General features: G+C 48.6%; 1 protein-coding gene across 1 annotated transcript in view; it reads left to right on the forward strand.

Moving 5' to 3' along the window:
- peak1 (pseudopodium-enriched atypical kinase 1) overlaps window positions 1-20,541 on the forward strand; it is a 144,976-nt gene extending 124,435 nt beyond the window's left edge. Inside the window, exons 6-7 of the mRNA XM_085778533.1 lie at window positions 8,052-8,809; window positions 18,869-20,541. Coding sequence (XP_085634659.1) covers window positions 8,052-8,809; window positions 18,869-20,320 — 2,210 coding nt within the window. The 3' untranslated portion in view covers window positions 20,321-20,541. The remainder of the gene's footprint in view (window positions 1-8,051; window positions 8,810-18,868) is intronic.
- The last annotated feature ends 602 nt before the right edge of the window (window positions 20,542-21,143 follow it).

Raw genomic sequence — 21,143 nt, forward strand, 5'->3', positions numbered from 1 at the left:
AGCTACGCTACGGAGGCTCATTATGGGATTTCTTGGTTTCCCTCATCAAACTCATCAAATACACAATCCAACAACTCCAAAACGCTCTGGTGGACAAGTTGTGAGCTGCACATTCACCACGCTATGAGATAATAACACAACGTTACCACACAGAGTTGTTGTAGAGGGAAATTCATGCAAAACCGCTGATGCACGTTGCCTTCAGGGACAGTTTTTCATCAACAGTCTCTGTATTTACTTTGAAAACAACTCTGTGTGGTAACGTTGTGTTATTATCTCATAGCGTGGTGAATGTGCAGCTCACAACTTGTCCACCAGAGCGTTGTGGAGTTGTTGGATTGTGTATTTGATGAGTTTGATGATGAGGGAAACCAAGAAATCCCATGAGCCTCCGTAGCGTAGCTCTGAGCAGCTCACGGCTCTGCTCCGCCGTTCTAAAAACAGCTTGCACCAACAATTAAAGGTAACGAACCTACTGCTATGACTATAGGGATTATGGCAATGGGCCAATTTGACAAAATGTTGAACTATCCCTTTAACATGAGTGTGCTGCCTGTTTTTAACTTTCCACATCTCTCTCATCTTTTCTACTTGACGGGGTTTAGAATTGATTTGCTCTCTCTCTCTCTCTCTCTCTCTCTCTCTCTCTCTATCCTCGCTCTTCACTAATTTAAAGTGGAGAATCACATCCAGTTTTCAAGCATCCAAGAGCCTCTCTCTCTCTCTCTCTCTCCCTCCCTCCCTCCCTCCCTCCCTCCCTCTCTCTGGGTACATACAGTAACACAGGCTTGTGTTTTAATCAGAGCAGCAGCAGCAGCAGGCGCGGCGCTCTGTGCCCTGCTCACTGAGAGAGCTCCAGTGTCGGTGTGTGTGAGCGTTGAGCCTGCCGTGTTGGCACCAGCAGCTCCACACACACACTCACACACACACACACACACACTCACACACACACACACACACACACACACACTCATGGAGATGGAAGCAGAGGAAATCTTCTCCTGTGCCTCCTCACGCAGCCGCCGCACCGCCGCGTCCACCTGCAAACTTTGAGAAATTAGTGGAATTTGAGGTAGGCTGTTTTTATTCCTCCTCTCGTCTCAGTCTTCTTCATCTCACTCCTCCTCCTCTTCTTTGTTTCTCCATCACTTCCTTCACTTTTGCCACTTCCAGCCACCCACTCCACCGCTCTCGCTTCATCCCCCCCTCCTCCCCTCCTCCCCTCCTCCCCTCCTCCTCCATCGTCTCCTGTTGCCGTGGTGTCAGTTAGTTTTATTGCGGCACGGTGGTTCAGGTGAAATCACTCTGCAACAGGTTGCTTCACCTCACTGCAAACAAATGCTGGATGTTCAGTCTCTGTTTAATGAAGCTGCGGATGGAATGACCTCATGCATTAACATTTGTATATTTAGATTTTTTATTTCAGTCTTTTTTTTTTCCAATTTGAAAGTGGTATACCTTCGTTATATCCAGAATTCATTTTCTTTTATATGTAATATAAGCTCTAGATATAACCCCTAAGAGAACATAGTCATTCTGCTTTTTGTTTGTGTTGTGTGGCTTGGCAGAGTAATTCTTTTTCTTTTTTCTTTTTTTTCAATATTGATGATGAATGATGATGGAATAATGTGCAGCAGAGAGAACACCATCAGAATTTGCATGCATTTGTATGCTGATTTTTGTCGAGGCGATAGACGGCTGTAGCAGAGTGGTTGTCTCACACACACATTAGGGTCTGTGTGTGTGTGTGTGTGTGTGTGTGTGTTGTCTAGAAAAAGAATTAGCTTTTAAGCCTGAGCAGATTTTCAAAAGATCAGGCCTATATGCTGTTTTATCTCCTGAACAAAGACACCAGTCAAAAAGCACTCAGCAGTTTTCAGTTTCAGTTACTAATCACCACTTTGTAAAAACATGAAATCTGATCCTTTTCCTCTGCGGTGAGATTACAGCACTCTGTTGTAGATGTTATTCTACAGTAGATATTAAGAATTAACATTATGAATTAAATAAATAAAACTCACATATGCTTTTCTGGTAATATTTAATATTCTGTTGTTGTTTTTTAATTTAGATTAGATCCTATTTTGCATGTTTTTTTGTTTGTTTGTTTGTTTTCTTTAGTCTATTTGATTATTATATGGTATTTAGCCTTAGGTTTGTTTGTTTTTTATACCTAAATGATCTACATACCTAATCTTCCAGCCCATACAGTAGCTGGAAGATTTACCTGGTTTGTCTTGTTAAGTTTTAGCTTTTCAAATCTGAGAATTTGAGTCTTTCTTCTGCAGTATTTTACAACCTATCAGAGGATTAATCTGCAAACAGAGCAAGTAATCAAAGCCCAATTTGATATCATTTCCTCAATTGTAGGTTGTATTCATTTCAGTCCCATGATCTTTTTCATTCCCTAATGGCTGTTTTTTTCAGTTTCAGTGTTGAACCTATGAGGGGTGTTGGTTCAACCTAGTGATCGATTTAGAAGATGCAGTATGGGATGGATGGTTTGTATTATAGACAGGGGGCGTCTACTCAGACTACTTCTGTTGATATGAATTTACAAAACTAATTGGAACATAAGCCATTTTAACACAGTATAAGTCAACAGTCCCCAAAATAACAAAGTCCCCCTCACAAACTGAACATCATTCCACTTAGCCAGGTGACTTAATAACCAAGCAGCTGCGTTTATGAGTTGAAGTGAAGTGACAGTCACAAACTGGGTTAGTGTTATGTAATGAAGTTAAATCACAGGCACATTGCTGCAATAAAGGATGGAAAGCGACAGTTGTTTTCTTCGATGGATTACTGCAGATTGGTGGAGGAACACATTAAATACACTGGTTCCAGGGCGGATTAACAAGACTCATTTACTTTATCCTGACTGCTCTTTCTGAAGGCTTCTCCTGCTTAAGACGATGGCAGCGTGACGCACACGTGAGGAGTTATCCACTCCATTCCACGGGAATGTGTAATCATTAGCGTTTTGGAGCGGGCGTCCGAGGCACATTCCTTCAGCCCGTCCTTGTGGTTGTTCCCTGGTTAAAAATCCTTCTGCTTGTCGGTGACCTCGGACACCCACTCAGTTCAAACTATCAGGCTGTTTCATTCCCATCATGCAACAGCACCAGTCCTTTGTTCTGTCGCCTCTTATCGGACACTCGTCTCTCTGATCCATCTGCCTCCCCGGCCCTCGTCTCAAGAGAAGATGGAGAGGAGTCCAATCAACCTCTCAACCCTCCAGTTCCCTCCCACCGCAGCCCAGAAAAATAAGGTCACTTCAAGTCACTGGTGAATGTCCCTCCATGCTGCCGCTCTAAGCCCCAGAGCCGAGCAGAGCCGAGCAGAGCCGAGCAGAGCAGAGCAGCAGATTGAGGCGGGCAGCTGGATGACTGGAGGGATGACTGGTGCCCAGCTGCTCTCTGGCTCACTTCTCCTCAGGGCCACCAGGCAGCTCACGTGCCTCGCTACACAACCCTACACAACCCTAAACAACCCTACACAACCCTACACAACCCTACACAACCCTGCCTCGCCACACAACCCTACACAACCCTACACAACCCTACACAACCCTACACAACCCTGCCTCGCCACACAACCCTACACAACCCTACACAACCCTGCCTCGCCACACAACCCTGCCTCACCCGCTCGTCCTCATGAGGGGCAGCCGGCCAGTGGGAGGCAGCCGGCCAGTGGGAGGCAGCCGGCTCTGTGGGACAGGAGCTAGTAGCTCATAGAGAGGCTGATTGTGAGTGTGAAGTGATTTATCTTGTAGGTGTCATTCTGGTTGGATTATTGTAACAGTCACAATCAGAGATGATTATAAATCACACTTGATTCTTGTTTTTCATGCTTTCTTTTCTTTCAGAAATCCTCTTTCTCAGACCATCAGAAGCTGTTTTCACAAAACGACCTCTCAAGTCTGCAATCATTTGGATTTTTTCATTTTCTGCCCTCAGGATTATGAGTCAAAGAATCAAAACTTAAAAGTAAAATCCAAGTTTTGACTAAAGGGCAACAACACACCAGCCTGAGGTTGTTGTGTTTTTATATTGCCTGGTTAAATCAAACACATCCTGCCAGTGGTGGAAGACAAATTCACATGTTATTCTTAAAAAGAAGTAACAATAGTTTATATTAAATCCATATTGTAATTGGTTGCAGTTGCTGCTTGTATGCAATCTCCAAGGCAATGTTCATTTAAACATTATATACTTTTATCTGTATCACTATTTTCTTTCTTCTTCTTTTTTTCTGTTTCTCTTTTGCTTGGTTGTTGGTTGGTAATGAATCATTTCAGGGAAGTTTTACATCCCTCATCTCAGGTTTCTCTCAAGAACTGTAATAACAACAGGTCAGTGAGCCAATCAGGAGAGAGCTGGCTCTGAGTCTCTCTTCTGATTGGCTGGTGGATTCCTGAATACTTAAGATAGATAAAGCAGATTTCACATAAACATTCAGAATAACAAAATAAAAATGCGAGGTTGGACAGTGCGTCCAGGTGGGCGGTGTTATGATTAGATGTTATTACATGTTTGACCGCTAGGCGGCAGTACTGGTTAGTAGTCAGCTTACCGTACCATATAACGGGGTAGAGCAAGACTGCATGGAGCCACATGTATGTTGTTGAGAACGTGAGACATTAAACTAAGTTACTTGCTATCAACACGGCCTCATCCTTGGAACACGAACATGACATGGTACCAGGAGTAAACTCGAATGAACGACATGGATTTAAAACCACCGGAAAGTTTGAAACTAACGGGGAATGTCAACGAGAACTGGCGCACCTTCAAACAGCAGTTTCACCTTTATGTTGCTGCTACGGGACTCGAGGCTAAGCCGGAAGCAAGAAAGGTAGCGCTGCTGCTAACGATAGCAGGGCCACAGGCCATAGAAGTATTTAACACGTTCGTGTTTGACAGTCCTGAAGATAATGAAAAGTTGGATGTAGTGCTTAGTAAGTTTGATACTCACTGTTCTCCGAAGAAGAACGAGACGTACGAGAGGTACGTGTTTCGGTCTCGTACACAGCGGCAGCATGAGCCCTTCGATAGCTTCCTGGCGGACTTGCGGCTAAAGGCGCAGTCCTGCAACTTCACAATGCTGACGGACTCCATGGTCCGGGACCAGATCGTCTACGGCGTGGAGGATAAAAAGGTCAGAGAGAGGCTACTACGGGAGATGGAGCTGACGCTGGCAGGAGCCATTAAGATCTGCCAGGCCAGTGAGCTGTCCCAAAGGCACGTGAGGACGTTCAGCAAGATGTCTGCAGTCGCCTCGGCGCAGAGCGACAGCGCGGCAGCGGTTGGAGCAGTGTCGTATCAGCGGAGACGGCGCACACAGACCCGGCCTGCACAGCAGGAGGACGTGATGATAAACTGCAAGCGCTGCGGCTCACAGCACAAGCCTAGACAGTGTCCAGCGTTTGGTAAGCAATGCTCCACTTGCCAAGGCAAGAATCATTTTGCTAAACAATGCTTCTCCAAACGGAAAGAGGGGAAGAAAGGAAAAACTGTAAACTTAATAGACGAGCCTGATCTAAGTGAGATGTTCTTTGTTGGAATGGTGAATTGTGAAAGTGAACAAATAAATAAGCCAGACAACGTAAATGATGTCACTACAGAAGATAAGTGGATAGCTCCTCTAATGATAAATGGGACTGTAGTCACCATGAGATTGGACACTGGTGCAAAAGCAAATCTCATAAGCATGTGTGATGTGAAGGCAATGAAGAATAAGCCACAAATAAAAAGAAAAGAATCTGGACTGAAAGACTACAATGGGCGGCCAATCAAATGTTTGGGCACATGCAGGTTGAGTGTCACAGTTAAAGGAAAAGTGCACCACCTATCCTTCTTTGTTGTGAATGAGGGACGGGAATCACTTCTTGGTGACAGAGCCTGTGAAGAACTGGGGCTTGTGGAAAGAGTGTATCAACTGATATATACTCCAGGTAAACACCTAGTCCTTGCTGATGCCCTATCCAGAGCAACTACAGGCGACAGTGTGAGTGCAACAGACGAGGACATACAGTGTCACGTGAACATGGTGTCGGCTACACTGCCTGTGTCGGACACAAAGTCAAGACAAATAGCTGAGGCTACAGCAAAGGATGCTGAGCTACAGCATGTCATGAAGAACATGGATGAGGGATGGCCAGCTGGTTCGTGTCCACAATTTTACCATGTCAGAGGTGAGCTTAGTACTGTGGATGGTCTGCTGTTGAAAAAGGGCAGGATTGTTATTCCACGGGCTTTGAGAATGGACATGTTGCACAGGATACATGAAGGCCATCTCGGCATCGAAAAGTGCAAAAGGAGGGCGAGAGACACGGTTTTTCTGGCCCGGACTGAACAAAGACATTGAAACACTTGTAAGTAAATGTGAAACATGCCAGAAACACAGGAACAAGCAGAGCAAAGAGCCTATGGTGGTAGCTGAGGTGCCAACAGCACCATGGCACAAAGTAGGAATGGACTTGTTTCATCTCAGAGGTAAAGATATTTAGTGGTAATGGATTACTACTCAAACTTCCCTGAGATGGCGCTACTAGCAAGCTCAACGTCAACTTGTGTCATAACACATGCTAAATCTATCTTCGCCAGGCATGGCATCCCACACATCGTGGTGAGCGACAATGGCCCCTGCTTCAGCAGTAAAGAATGGCAGAAGTTTGCAGTGCAATATGATTTCAAGCATGTGACGTCAAGCCCACACTATGCACAGTCAAACGGGCAAGCTGAAAAAGGAGTTCACATTCTCAAGCAACTCCTAAAGAAAGCAGCTGACAGTGACTCGGATCCCTATCTGGCTTTATTGAGCTACAGAGCATCACCTCTTCAGTGCGGCCTATCACCAGCTGAACTGCTGATGAAGAGGAAGCTACGAACAACGTTGCCGAGTCATCAAAATGACAAATTAAAGCAAAAGAATCACTCAAAGATTGAACATAAGCTACGACAACAGAAAATGATGCAAAAGTCATTCTATGACAGAACAACCAAGCATCTCCCTCCACTGAAGACCAACAACACAGTCAGGGTTGAGGATGCTGATGGATGGAGTACAAAAGCAACTGTCCTGCAAGAAGTTGCTCCACGATCGTACACGGTGAAAACTGATGATGGACAACTCCTCAGACGCAATCGTCGCAAGTCTGTTAAAGACTCCTCAAGGGACTGTTGGTGAGCTCAGTGTAACCTGTGGTGAATCTCAGGTAACTCCCACACCTGCTATGGACTGTAACACTGACTCTCACACACCTACTCCAGGCGAACCTGAGTTAAGAAGGTCCACAAGAGAAATCAGAAAGCCTGATAGACTGAACTTATAAACAAAGAAAATTCAATATGCATGTTAAAGATGTTGAACAAAATGTATATTGATTGATGTTGTGAATGTGTTCTAAATGGTCTAGTGTTGGCTTAGATATGAGTTATGCAATCTGATATAAACTGTTTATACTGCTTATGTGTTGCAGAGTTATGCTGAATGAGAAATGGTTGAAATAACTGACACAGCTAATGTGATAATTCATGTTAATGCATTTTACCTTAGAAAAGGGGGGATGTTATGATTAGATGTTATTACATGTTTGACCGCTAGGCGGCAGTACTGGTTAGTAGTCAACTTACCGTACCATATAGCGGGGTAGAGCAAGACTGCATGGAGCCACATGTATGTTGTTGAGAACATGAGACATTAAACTAAGTTACTTGCTATCAACACGGCCTCATCCTTGGAACACGAACATGACAGGCGGGACTTGCGGCATTGATAAGAGTGCTAACTGCTTTGTTGTGACATCACAAAGGAACAGAAGTCCATACAGCCTGTTTGCAACCGTGTGCATGTCTCTGAGGACTTTGAACAGTATTATTATAGAACCTAAAACCTGTCTTATAATCAAAAGAAAAATGAAAAACTCACTTCATACAATATAGACTCTCTCTTTGAAGCTTTTGTGTGCTGCAGTGGTTTTAGCATTGCACTACTTTTAATTCCATTGATTCTTCACACTGTGTGTTATCTCCCCTGTCCCCCAGGTCAGTCCAGAGCCACCATGATACCACTGAAACAACCACGCAACATCAAAGCATCCAACGACACCTTGGCCTCCATCGACCTGGACGGCCTCACCGAGCAGCCGGCCCATAAAGTCACGCCGCCGCCGCTCCCTAAGAAGGCCGTCCCTCGCTCCAGCACTGAGCCCAGCCTGGCAGGCAGAGAGCCGGTCCAGGGCGCCCTGCGGGGCCGGGCCGAGGCCAGACCTGGGGGGACCAACCTCAGCGTGGCCAACCCTCTGTACGACCTCGACTCCACCTGGGAGACGGCCAGTCAGAGCTCCTCTCTCAGCTCCGAGCACCGGCCCCACAACCAGGAGAGCGGCGACTCCCTAGAGAGGCCGTCAGCTGCCACGGCGACCAACCAGGGCCGTCCGACGACCAGCACCTCCTCCCTGGTCCCCCCGCCCGCCCCCGCCGCGCCCAGCGCCCCCGCCGGCAGAGAGAGGAGGGCTCGGACGGCGAGCTCCAAACCCCACAGACCGGCTCTCTACCGGGGTCTGGACAGCTGGGACGAGGTGGTGGGGAGGATCAGGGGTCTTCACACGGACACGCTGCGGAAGCTGGCGGCGCGGTGCGAGGACCGCTTCATGGCCGGACAGAAAGACCACCTGAGGTTTGGCACCGACAGCTGGTCCCACTTCAGACTGACCACGGGGAAACCCTGCTGCGAGGCGGGGGACGCTGTTTACTACACCGCCTCCTACGCCAAGGACCCGCTGGTCAACTACGCCATCAAGGTGAGCTGCCAAGTTTTAAAGGGATAGTTCAACATTTTGGCAATTTGGCCCATTGCCATAATCCCTATAGTCATAGGAGTTGTTACCTTTAATTGTTGGTGCAAGCTGTTTTTAGAACGACGGAGCAGACCCGCGAGCTGCTCAGAGCTACGCTACGGAGGCTCATTATGGGATTTCTTGGTTTCCCTCATCAAACTCATCAAATCCACAATCCAACAACTCCAGAACACTCTTGTGGTTGTGATCTGCACATTCACCACACTGTGAGATAATAACACAACGTTATGAGATGAAAACAACTCTGTGTGGTAACGTTGTGTTATTATCTCATAGCGTGGTGAATGTGCAGCTCACAACTTGTCCACCAGAGCGTTTTGGAGTTGTTGGATTTAGGGAAAATCGAAAGTACCATGTCTTGTCCTCCCCGTCTCTCTCTCAAAACAACATGCACCGACAAATAAAGGCAATTCATGTTCTTTTAATGAGTTTGATGAGGGAAACCAAGAAATCCCATTAGCCTCCGTAGCGTAGCTCTGAGCAGCTCGCGGCTCTGCTCCGCCGTTCTAAAAATAGCTTGCACCGACAATTAAAGGTAACAAACCTACTCCTAAAACTATAGGGATTATGGCTATGGGCCAATTTGCCAAAATGTTGAACTATCCCTTTAATGTCTGCTCTGAACCACAGTATAAAACTGTTTTCCTGACGAAGCCAGACAGAGAATACTGAAGGTTAAATGTTCCACCTCTCATAAAGGGAGTTCACCATATTCAACTTCATTCAGTGTCATGCTTTAATTCAATTAATAGTTAACTGAATTGTTTTAAATTCAGGTGAAAAACTCATTAGTATCCTGCTGTGGAGCTGCAGCAATTAAACAATGATTATCAACCAATCATTTTGATAATCAATCCATTCTTTCAGGCTTCTTTCATCTTGTGATTGTTCACTGATTTTTTTGTTCTGAGTTTCAAATTATTAGTTAGACAAACCAAGATCACGGTAATGAGCATTTTTATTTTAGTTTTTGGACTTTTCATCAGTCAAACAGTGAATTTATTATTCAACGATTCATTATTCAGTGTGAGTTGTTAGTTGCAGCCTCGCTCTGCTGAACCGAAACCTTTAATCAAGGTCCTTGAGACACTGGCTACTAGCATGTACTTAGTGAATAACTCAAACATGCCTTAAAAAAAGCTACAGCTGGTATGCTTTTACCAGAATCCTGCAACAAACGTCTCATTTTCAGTCTCCTGTCAGAATGAATGTGTTTTTGTGTTTGCCTGTTTGTGTGCTGGAGTCCTTCCTCTGCAGTCTCCAGTGTGGAGAGGGGTTTTTAGAGATATTTGGAGTCTGCAGATCGCTGTCCTTGCGGCAGATTTATTAAATCCTTATATTTTCTCCTCCCACTCACTTAGCTGGGATGGAAGAATTTGTTTGTGCTGAAATATTAGCACTTAAACTTTGAGCCTTTAAGGCACGACCTTGTGCAATAAAACATGTGTGTGCATGTTTTTGTTTTTTCTCTCTTTGTCTCTCTCTCTTTCGTCTATATAATTGAGTGAGGGTAGCAGCAGTTTTGTCTTCACACATTATAGTGGTGGTATATGGAAGAGAGAGGCATAGCTTTTTGGGAGAGTTCTGAAGCTAAATACAAAGCAGATATGGATGAAGGTTGCATTATTCACAGGATATGAAACTCTATGCTACACGGCACTTCAAAGCTTTGCCTTCGTATTAGCAGGAGGCTCAAGAGAAAGTCCTGTTTTTTTATGATGCTCATCCATAAATAAGGGAACCAGGAGCGAGCAGAAGCAGCAGAACACAAACACTTCCCAATTAAACTTTCCCCATCTCTCCATTTTAATGTGGCCCAGTTGCGCCTGCCGCCTTCCTTAACCCCCGTATGTGTCGCCGCTCCTCCTGCAAATGAGATTTTACACGCTGTGATATTTTTAATGCGGTGCTAATTATTCATAATCCACCTTTAGCGTGTCTGTGTGAAGCCACAACTCTCTGCTGAATTTCAGCGAGCGACTCTGTAAGCTTTAAAGCTTCAGGAAGTCCCTAAACTGCCGACCTGGTGGCTTTGTGTTACCGCCGGCAACACTGCTACACAGCAGAGTTTCTAAACTCTGAAGAGTCTCCATATGTCTTCAGAGAATGATCAGTAGGCAGCTATAGTCTCAGGCCTTATCCACACGAGCCCGGGTATTTTTGAAACCGGAGTTTTGCTTCGCGTCCACACCAGTGGTGTAATAAAAACACTCCGTACACACGCAACCGTGAAATCCGCTACCAAGTGACGCAATGCACGTGTGGAAGGCTGTTTTAACCAATCAAAATACAGTGGAAACCGCTTGGATCAAAAGGCTTGGGACGGAATCATTTCTATACAAATGCTGTTTAAATAATTCGTTATCAAGAAATCCGCTTATAGTGTTCATTTTTGGTCATTTTATGGATGTAAACATGCGCAAAAACCATTTCAAAACTACGTGTTATTATAGCTTTATTTCACAGACTCCAAGTCCAACAATTATATTAATTAATTCAATAAAAATGTGTAGCCTATTTATTTTATTTTCGGCGGTGTCCCTTTGACGTGCACTGCTGCAGCAGCCTGCACATGTTGCTGCGCTGTGTCTTGACTCTTGTGCTGTGTGTGTTGTTGTGCGCTGTGTTGTTGTGCTGTGTGCGTCACCTGGCTGCTGAGCCACATGACTGTCTGTCGGTGCGGCGCAACTCTTTATCACTGGCTGTTGTGTTGTCTGTCAAAACATGGATGAATGAAACATATCCACTTTATATCGACCGCGGACGTCACGGATACATTTTCGGCTTTTGGCTCGTTCCTCATCTCCGCATAGGCTTTTTTTATCACTGCATGACAGCAGCGCGACCCCCCCTCCCGTCATACCCGGGACATAGGCTATTGCCTGTTCATTCATGAAAATCATCCCGAAAAACTCTCAATCAAACAAGGTGGGGAATAAGAAACTGCAGCGCTACTGTAGAAGTTCTGTCATTTTAAAAACAGCTGATCTGTAGCGTCACTTGTTACTGTAAATGATGCTGTGTGGAAAACCAGCTGTGGTCTGTGATTGAGGGTGAGTTTGGAGCTGACAAGAGGATCACCCTGACGACCGTTTCGTTATATTTTTCCCATCGAAAAACTATACAAATAGCCTAGCATTTAGATGATGTAAAAAAAAAAAAAAAAAAAAAAGATAAAAATCCACTTTGTCACCTCCATTTTTGCGAGCTCACCTGCAAACCGCTGCAAACAACCTCTGCGGGCTTGCAGTGTTTACATCAGCACGTGTGCAGCTATGACGTAAACGAGTAAAACAATCACGGTTGCAGTGTCCACACGCACCCGGTGAAACCAACCCCGGCCCAAAACCCCACCCTGGACTCCGGTTTCAAAAAACCACGGTTTCAGGGTTCCAAAAGCACGGTTGCATGTGGACACGACATACAACCGGGAACATATGTTCACGGTTTCAAAAATACCCGGGCTCGTGTGGACTAGGCATCAGTCTGCATGTCTAAACAAACATCCAGCCAACTCTGTACATTCCTACAGAGCTGCCTAGTGTTTTCAACGCCGCTGATAAAAAGTCCTTGGCACACAAAGGAGAAGTTGCACAGTAGTAGTAGAGTACTTCCTTGCACATGACCATCTCATAAACTGTGCATGAAAGGGCACAAAGTTTAAAGTTGGTCTTGGAAGTCATAAAATGAAATGATTGAGGTGGTAACAGTCATAAAAGACCACACACACAGTTGATTACAGCCTTGTTCAGAGCCATTTTCTCAAGTGAGCTCCACGGATCAGGGAAATCAAGCCCAGACATTTGTTTTAGGTTTTTCCTGGCTGTCACACATGCAGCACCCACCAGGACACATCCTCACCCCACTGGAGTGAGCAGGAGGCAGCCTACAGTACAAATGTCCCCTGCACACGGCTCCATCGGACATTACATGGACTTTGTACGCGGGCGCTGGAGGAGTAAAGTCCATTAACTGATTCGGACATTTGCTCTGAAACATTCACTCGCTCCTGAAGGTGTCTTTATTAGCTCTGGGTCACTGTGCATGTGAGGAAACATTAAATGTAACTCAAAGACTGTGGTCCTATGCCAAGGCTATAATTCACTACTGTCTTTTGTCCAGATGAATAGATTAATTAAAAACAAAACTACTACTGATGTCATGATCTATATGTCAAGGAAACAGTAGCTTCTGTGAGAAAGGAAGAAAGACACCAAATCATTATATTGCTCCCAACCCATGGGATGTGTACATGGGAGTCAGTTGCACACATGCAAAGTTAGTTTGGACAAGATTTGTCTAATATTACTGAATATTAGATTGATGTTCATTTTATCCCCTAGTCTTATTTGTCCTCTGAATAATCTGTTCTAAATCATGAATCCAAGGTTTTCTAGAAAACTGCCATGCTGCATAGTACTGTAGAGTGCTTCACTGTCAGTCTTCACAACTGAACTCGGACTTGAGCCCAAATGCACAACTCAGGAAACAAAGTACAAATAAACTATATTTTATTAACAAGTGCAAAAGGAAAACTGTTCTACAGAGGAAAACACTACAAAGACAAATACTGTTGATAAATAATGTTGAGGGAAAAAAACTACTGACAAAGAAAATGCTCAAAATAATAAAAACCTGAAAGAGCATGGCATGGACTGGTTCACGGGACAAGATGAAACTGGCACACAACAAAGGACTACACACACACACACACAAGGTAATGGGGAAAAGACAATCAGAGCAGCAGGAAACACCCGAGGGGAGGGGAGGGGAAGGGGCAAATTACCTGAAGCAAGGAGAGTGAGATTTCAAAATAAAACAGGAAGTCACAAGACAACACAGACACAAGACAGCAACTAACCAACACAACCAGATTTGTGTGTATGACAGGAATCAGCCAGGATCCTCATGATCTACTCCAGTCTGCTTTGCAAGACAGAATGACTAAAGTGTCTTTTTCACATTTATTGAGTTTTAAACATTTATCTATGCTTAGATGGAATTGTTGAAACTGTTGCATAAAAGCAATATCACATATTGCCTAAGTAACAAAATTAAAAGTGCCTCTTTATTAAAAAAAAGTAGTGCAGTTAAACATGCTGCCTTTTAAATTCTAAGGAAATGGAGGCCGACAGCCAGCAGATTTGTTTCCATCCATCCATCCATTTTCATCCACCTATCCGAGTCCGGGTCGCGGGGGCAGCAGTCGGAGCAGGGATCCCCAGACTTCCCTCTCCCCGGACACTTCCTCCAGCTCTTCCGGGGGGACCCCAAGGCGTTCCCAGGCCAGCCGAGTGACGTAGTCACTCCAGCGTGTCCTGGGTCTTCCTCGGGGCCTCCTCCCGGTGGGACATGCCCGGAACACCTCACGAGGGAGGCGTCCAGGGGGCATCCTATACAGGTGCCCGAGCCACCTCAGCGGCTCTACTCCGAGCTCCTCCCGGGTGACAGAGCTCCTCACCCTCTCTCTAAGGGAGCGCCCCGCCACCCAAGTGACAGAGCTCCTCACCCTATCTCTAAGGGAGCGCCCCGCCACCCTGCGGAGGAAGCTCATTTTGGCCGCTTGTATCCGGGATCCAGTTCTTTCGGTCATGACCCAGAGTTCGTGACCATAGGTGAGGGTGGGAACGTAGATCGACCGGTAAATCGAGAGCTTTGCCTTTCGGCTCAGCTCCTTCTTCACCACGACGGACCGATACAATGACCACATTACTGCGGCCGCCGCACCGATCCGCCTGTCGATCTCGCGCTCCATCCTTCCCTCACTCGTGAACAAGACCCCAAGATACTTAAACTCCTCCACCTGAGGCAGGAACTCTCCCCCGACCTGGAGGGGGCAAGCCACTTTTTTCCGGTCGAGAACCATGGCCTCGGACTTAGAGGTGCTGATTCTCATCCCAGCTGCTTCACACTCGGCTGCAAACCGCCCCAGTGCATGCTGAAGGTCCTGGCTCGAGGGAGCCAACAAGACCACATCATCTGCAAAAAGCAGAGATGAAATCAAGTGGCTCCCGAACCGTACCCCCTCCGGCCCTTGGCTGCACCTAGAAATTCTGTCCATAAAAATAATGAACAGAACCGGTGACAAAGGGCAGCCCTGCCGGAGTCCAACACGCACCGGGAACAGGTCTGACGTACTGCCGCCATGCGAACCAAGCTCCTGCTCCGGTCATGCAGGGACCGTACAGCCCTCAGCAGAGGGCCTCCGACCCCATACTCTCGGAGCACCTCCCACAGGATGCCATGTGGGACACGGTCGAAAGCCTTCTCCAAATCCACAAAACACATGTGGACTGGTTGGGCAAACTCCCATGCACCCTCGAGGACCCTGCGGAGGGTGTAGAGCTGGTCCAGCGTTCCACGGCCAGGACGAAAACCGCATTGTTCCTCCTGAATCCGAGGTTCGACTATTGGCCGAATTCTCCTCTCCAGCACCCTGGAATAGACTTTCCCCGGGAGGCTGAGGAGTGTGATCCCCCGGTAGTTGGAACACACCCTCCGGTCCCCCTTTTTGAAGAGAGGGACCACCACCCCGGTCTGCCAGTCCAGAGGCACTGTCCCCGACTGCCACGCGATGCTGCAGAGGCGTGTCAGCCACGACAGCCCGGCGACATCCAGAGACTTGAGGTACTCAGGGCGGATCTCATCCACCCCCGGTGCCTTGCCACTGAGGAGCTTCTACTACCTCAGTGACTTCAGCTTGGGTGATGAATGAATCGACCTCTGAGTCCTCAGCCTCTGCTTCCTCGACGGAAGGTGTGTCAGTGGGATTGAGGAGATCCTCGAAGTATTCCTTCCACCGCCCGACGATATCCCCAGTCGAGGTCAACAGCTCCCCCCCTCCACTGTAAACAGTGTTGGCGGAGCACTGCTTCCCCCTCCTGAGGCGCCGGATGGTTTGCCAGAATTTCCTCGAGGCTGACCGGCAGTCCTCTTCCATGGCCTCCCCGAAGTTTTTGCTTCCATGACCTCCCGGGCTGCCGTCCGCTTGGCCTGCCGGTACCTGTCAGCTGCCTCGGGGGTCCCCCGAGCTAGCCAGGCTCAGTAGGACTCCTTCTTCAGCTTGACGGCATCCCTTACTTCCCGTGTCCACCACCGGGTTCGGGGATTGCCGCCGCGACAGGCACCAGAGACCTTACGGCCACAGCTCCGGACAGCCGCGTCAACAAGGGAAGTGGAGAACATGGTCCATTCAGACTCAATATCTCCAGCCTCCCTCGGGATCCGGTCAAAGCTCTCCCGGAGGTGGGAGTTGAAGACCTCCCTGACAGGGGATTCTGCCAGACGTTCCCAGCAGACCCTCACGATGCGCTTGGGTCTTCCAGGTCTGACCAGCTTCCTCCCCTGCCAGCGGATCCAACTCACCACCAGGGGGTGATCAGTTGACAGCTCAGCCCCTCTCTTCACCCGAGTGTCCAAGACATACGGCCGGAGGTCAGATGACACGACTACAAAGTCGATCATTGACCTCCAGCCTAGGGTGTCCTGGTGCCACGTGCACTGATGGACACCCTCATGCCTGAACATGGTGTTCGTTCTGGACAAACTGTGGCTAGCACAGAAGTCCAATAACAAAACACCACTCGGGTTCAGATCGGGGAGGTCGTTCCTCCCAATCACACCTCTCCAGGTAACACTGTCGCCGCCTAGTGAGCGTTGAAGTCCCCCAGCAGAACGATGGAGTCCCCGGTTGGAGCAGCTTCTAGTTCCTCCCAGGGCCTCCAGGAAGGCCGGGTACTCTGCACTGCCGTTCGGCCCGTAGGCCGAGACAACAGTGAGAGACCTATCCCCGACCCGAAGGCGCAGGGAAGCGACCCTCTCGTTAAGTGGGGAGAACTCCAACACATGGCGGCTGAGCTGGGGAGCTATGAGCAAGCCCACACCAGCTCGCCGCCTCTCACCGTGAGCGACTCCAGAGTGGAAGAGAGTCCAACCTCTCTCCAGGAGTTGGTTCCAGAGCCCAGATTGTGCGTGGAGGTGAGCCCGACTATCTCTAGCCGATACCTCTCAACCTCCCACGAGCTCAGGCTCTTTCCCCCCCAGCGAGGTGACATTCCATGTCCCTAAAGCCAGAGTCGTTGTCCAGGGATTGGGTCGCCGGGGCCCCCGCCCATGGCTGCCACCCAGAGCCCAACGCACCGGCCCCTCATGATCCTTCCTGCGGGTGGTGGGCCTACTGGAAGGCCCACGTCGCTCCTTCGGACTGGGCCCGGCCGGGTCCCGTGGGCCAAGACCCGGCCACCAGACGCTCGCCTGCGAGCCCCAACCCCAGGCCTGGCTCCAGGGTGGGGCCCCGGTGACGCCGATCCGGGCGACGTGAACGTCCTTGATATTGTTCCACTCATGAGGGGTTTTGGAACCGCTCTTAGTCTGACCCGTCACCTAGGACCTGTTTGCCTTGGGAGACCCTACCAGGGGCATTAAGCCCCCAACAACGTAGCTCCCAGGATCATTCGGGTGCTCAAACCCCTCCACCACGGTAAGGTGGCGGTTCAAGGAGGGGAGCAGATTTGTTTCATTTTTTAAAATCGATTTTGGGACATTTTATATTGATTCTGAATCGTATTAAATGAGAATTGCGATTCTTACGTGAATCGATTTTTTGGCACACCCCTACTAAGTCCTATAGAAAAGGTCATTGACTTCCTAATACTGTATCTGCTGAAGTTTGATGATGATGATTATTTCTATAGCTGATCGTTCCAGCAATAATAACAGCGAGGGGGGATGAGGGAGGGACTCCTTCAGTAACACAGATTATGAACTCTATTCATTTGAGAAAATCCTGAACATTGTCTCTGTAATGTGTCGTGACTTCTCTCCCTTTGTCGGTATTTCTTAGTGAGTGTTGTTGCGTTTTCAGAGAGCGATCCCGTCCTCCACTTGGCTTCTCCTCTGAGCTGTGATCAAAGTGTGGAGTGACGGCGAGCTGCAGAGGCTGTCAGTGTGGGTTTAGGAGACAGTGACGCCCTCTCCCTGCTGTCTGTGACAGCCCCGAGTCTGCTCTCTGCGTCCCTAGGCTCTATACAGCTCATCATTACCGGCCTCAGCTCAAATGTTGTTGAGAGAGCCAGACAGACAGAGAGTTTTTGAAATAAACAGAAAAAAAGCTCTGCTTAAAGAGACTGTTTTGTTCCTGGTGATGCAGACAAGGAGAAAGTTCTGCTGCTGGTTATTGCATTTTGATTAACAGCAGCCTCTTAATACATAACCAACATAATATAGACTCAATTATCAAAGAAGAGTTAAAGGGATAGTTCAACATTTTGGCAAATTTGCCTATTGCCATAGCAGTAGGTTCATTACCTTTTATTTATCGGTGCATGTTGTTTTGAGATCGGCGGAGCAGAGATGTGAGCTGTTCAGCGAACACAGTGGTGAACAGTACAGGTCCCCTGTCCCTCATCAAACTCATCAAATACACAATCCAACAACTTCAAAACACTCTCGTGGACAAGTTGTGACCTGCACATTCACCACACTATGAAATAATAATGTAACATTACAAGATTTAGTTGTTTTCGAGGCAAATGCGTAGCTGAAACTACATTCCAGACATGGCTGCTGGGTGTAGTGATTTCTAAATCGCAAGTATTTGCTTCATGTGTCATAATGTTACATAATTGTACATCGTTATTTCATAGCGTGGTGAATGTGCAGGTCACAACTTGTCCACCAGAGTGTTTTAGAGTTGTTGGATTGTGTATTTGATGAGTTTGATGAGGGACAGGGGACCTGCACCATTCACCTCCATTGTGTTCGCTGAGCAGCTCACGTCTCTCCCCCACTGATCTCAAAACAACATGCACCGATAATTAACCTACCGCTATGACTATAGGGATCATGGCAATAGGCAAATTTGCCAAAGTGTTGAACTATCCCTTTAATTGTCTTTTCATGTTTGTTGACAGTGACAAAAATAAAGAATAACTTTCTTTTGTACAAGGTTGCTGCTGCTCACATGAAGTTGACCTCTCTCTCTCTGTCTGTGTGTTTGTGTAGATCTGTCGCAGCAAAGTGAAGGAGACGCAGCAGCAGTTTTTCCACAGCCTCGCAGTGAGACAGAGTCTGGCCGTGCACTTCAACATCCAGCAGGACTGCGGACACTTCCTGGCTGATGTCCCCACCCGCCTGCTGCCCTGGGAGGAGGAAGAGGAGGAGGAGAAGGAGGAAGAAGAGGAGGAGGAGGAGGGAGGAGATGTAAACAGACTGAAGGAGAAAGAGAAAGAAGCCAAGACAGAAGCTAAAACCACAGACTCCAAATCTCCAAACGGTAAATTAGACGACACATCGGCGGCGACGGGTCACATGAACACCGCCGGCCGCCTGCGGAGCCGCGTGGTGGTGATCACGCGGGAGGTTCCCTTCCAGACGGTGGCGGACTTCGTGCGAGAAGGCGTGGCCCGACACGGTCAGAACCCCGAGCTGTACGAGCGGCAGGTCTGTCTGCTGCTGCTGCAGCTGAGCTGCGGCCTGGAGCACATGAAGCCGTACCACGTCACGCACTGCGACCTGCGGCTGGAGAACCTGCTGCTGGTGCACTGCCAGCCGGGCAGCGCCTGCAGCCTGGACCCCACAGAGCCCAACAACAACAGCAGCAGCAGCGGCGGCGGCGGCGCGGCCTCATCCGCCGCCACCGCCACCTGCCCCGCCCGCCTCATCATCAGCAACTTCTCCCAGGCCAAGCAGAAGACCCTGATGACGGCCGACCCCGGCACGCTGCGCGACCGGTCCCGGCTGGCGCCCGAGATCGTCACGGCAACCCAGTACCGCAAATGCGACGAGTTCCAGACGGGGATCCTGATCTACGAGATGCTGCACCGGCCCAACCCCTTCGAGGAGACGCCGCAGCTGAAGGAGGTGGAGTACACGTGGGCCGACCTGCCGCCGCTGCCGGTCCGGTCCCTGTACTCTCAGGGTCTGCAGCAGCTGGCCCGGCTGCTGCTCACCGCCAACCCCTCCGAGAGGATCCGCATGGCCGAGGCCCGCGCCTGCCTGCAGTGCCTCCTCTGGGGGCCGCGCGAGGACCTGTTCCAGGCGCTGGGCTGCGGCAGCGCGGGGGGGCCCGTGTCGGGGGCCGCGGCCGGCCAGCGCCAGGCCACGCTGCAGAACTGGCTGGACCTGAAGCGGACGCTCATGATGATCAAGTTCGCCGAGCGCTCGCTGGACGCGGCCTGCGGCGTGAGCCTGGAGGACTGGCTGTGCTGCCAGTACCTGGCCTTCGCCACCACCGACACCCTGGGCCGGGTGGTGCACATCCTGCAGCAGCCCCAGACCCACCCTCACCCCCACCCCCAGGCCCAGGCCCAGGCCCACCCCCACCCCCAGACCCACCCCCAGGCCCAGAACCAGAACCAGAACCAGAACCAGCCGGCGCATCCAGCACAGAACCAGACTCAGACCCAAACACATCTAGCACACAACTTCCACCTGACTCAGTCACAGCCACTCTGAGTTCCTCCTCACCAAATGTTACTATGGCAACAGATTCAACCCCCCACACCCCCATGCGGTCCCTCTGCTTACACCTCAGTGTGATGCAGGCTAATAGTCAGCTTGGCTGTTGCAGCAGCCACAGGGCTCGACACAAAACTAATCAGCTGTTTGTGCGATGTCAGTGTTTTCTTCATGAGTCCACAGAGTGAGAGGTCGTGTTCCCGTCACACAGCTTCATGTCCAGGGCAACAAGATTAGCAACCGCTTTATTCTCTCAAATCCAGCAAATTAAGTGTCTGTCTGACGTCGCTCCCAAAACAAAATGAAACATTAAAGGGACATTGTGTAACTTCTCCTGTTATCTATTCACGAAAATCAATTATTTGGTTCAAAAGTATGTTTGTCATCAATCAGTAATCCCCCCATCAACAAAGTGAAGTGTTCCTTTCAGCTCTGAATGAGCCGTTCATATCATTCATATCTCCATGGAGACGGTAAGCTCGGTGCTGGCTGCCTTGTTTTTACGTTCAGTGTCACGTGTATTGTTTTGCCTCGTGCTGACGGACCATTTGTTTACATAGAGGCTTGTTTATGCCGTTACGTGCAGCGGCTGTCGTCTGCCGTCTGCCCAATTTCACGTGAATGCAGAATGAAAAATCCGATTGAGTTGCTTGTGATATACAACTGCAACGCTAGAGGGGAGTAATTCCTACACAATGTACCTTTAAAGCGAGTTGATTTCATTTTGCTCGGAGGGAAGCGACGTTCAGCCGGTCCATGTCTGTAGGTTTTCACTTCTCCAGTGTTGAAACAGTGAACCAGCTCTGGACTGGAGAGATTC

The sequence above is a fragment of the Trachurus japonicus genome, chromosome 6 (genome assembly GCF_045865225.1).
Source record: "Trachurus japonicus isolate A0001 chromosome 6, Traja_1.0".
Lineage (NCBI taxonomy): Eukaryota > Metazoa > Chordata > Actinopteri > Carangiformes > Carangidae > Trachurus > Trachurus japonicus.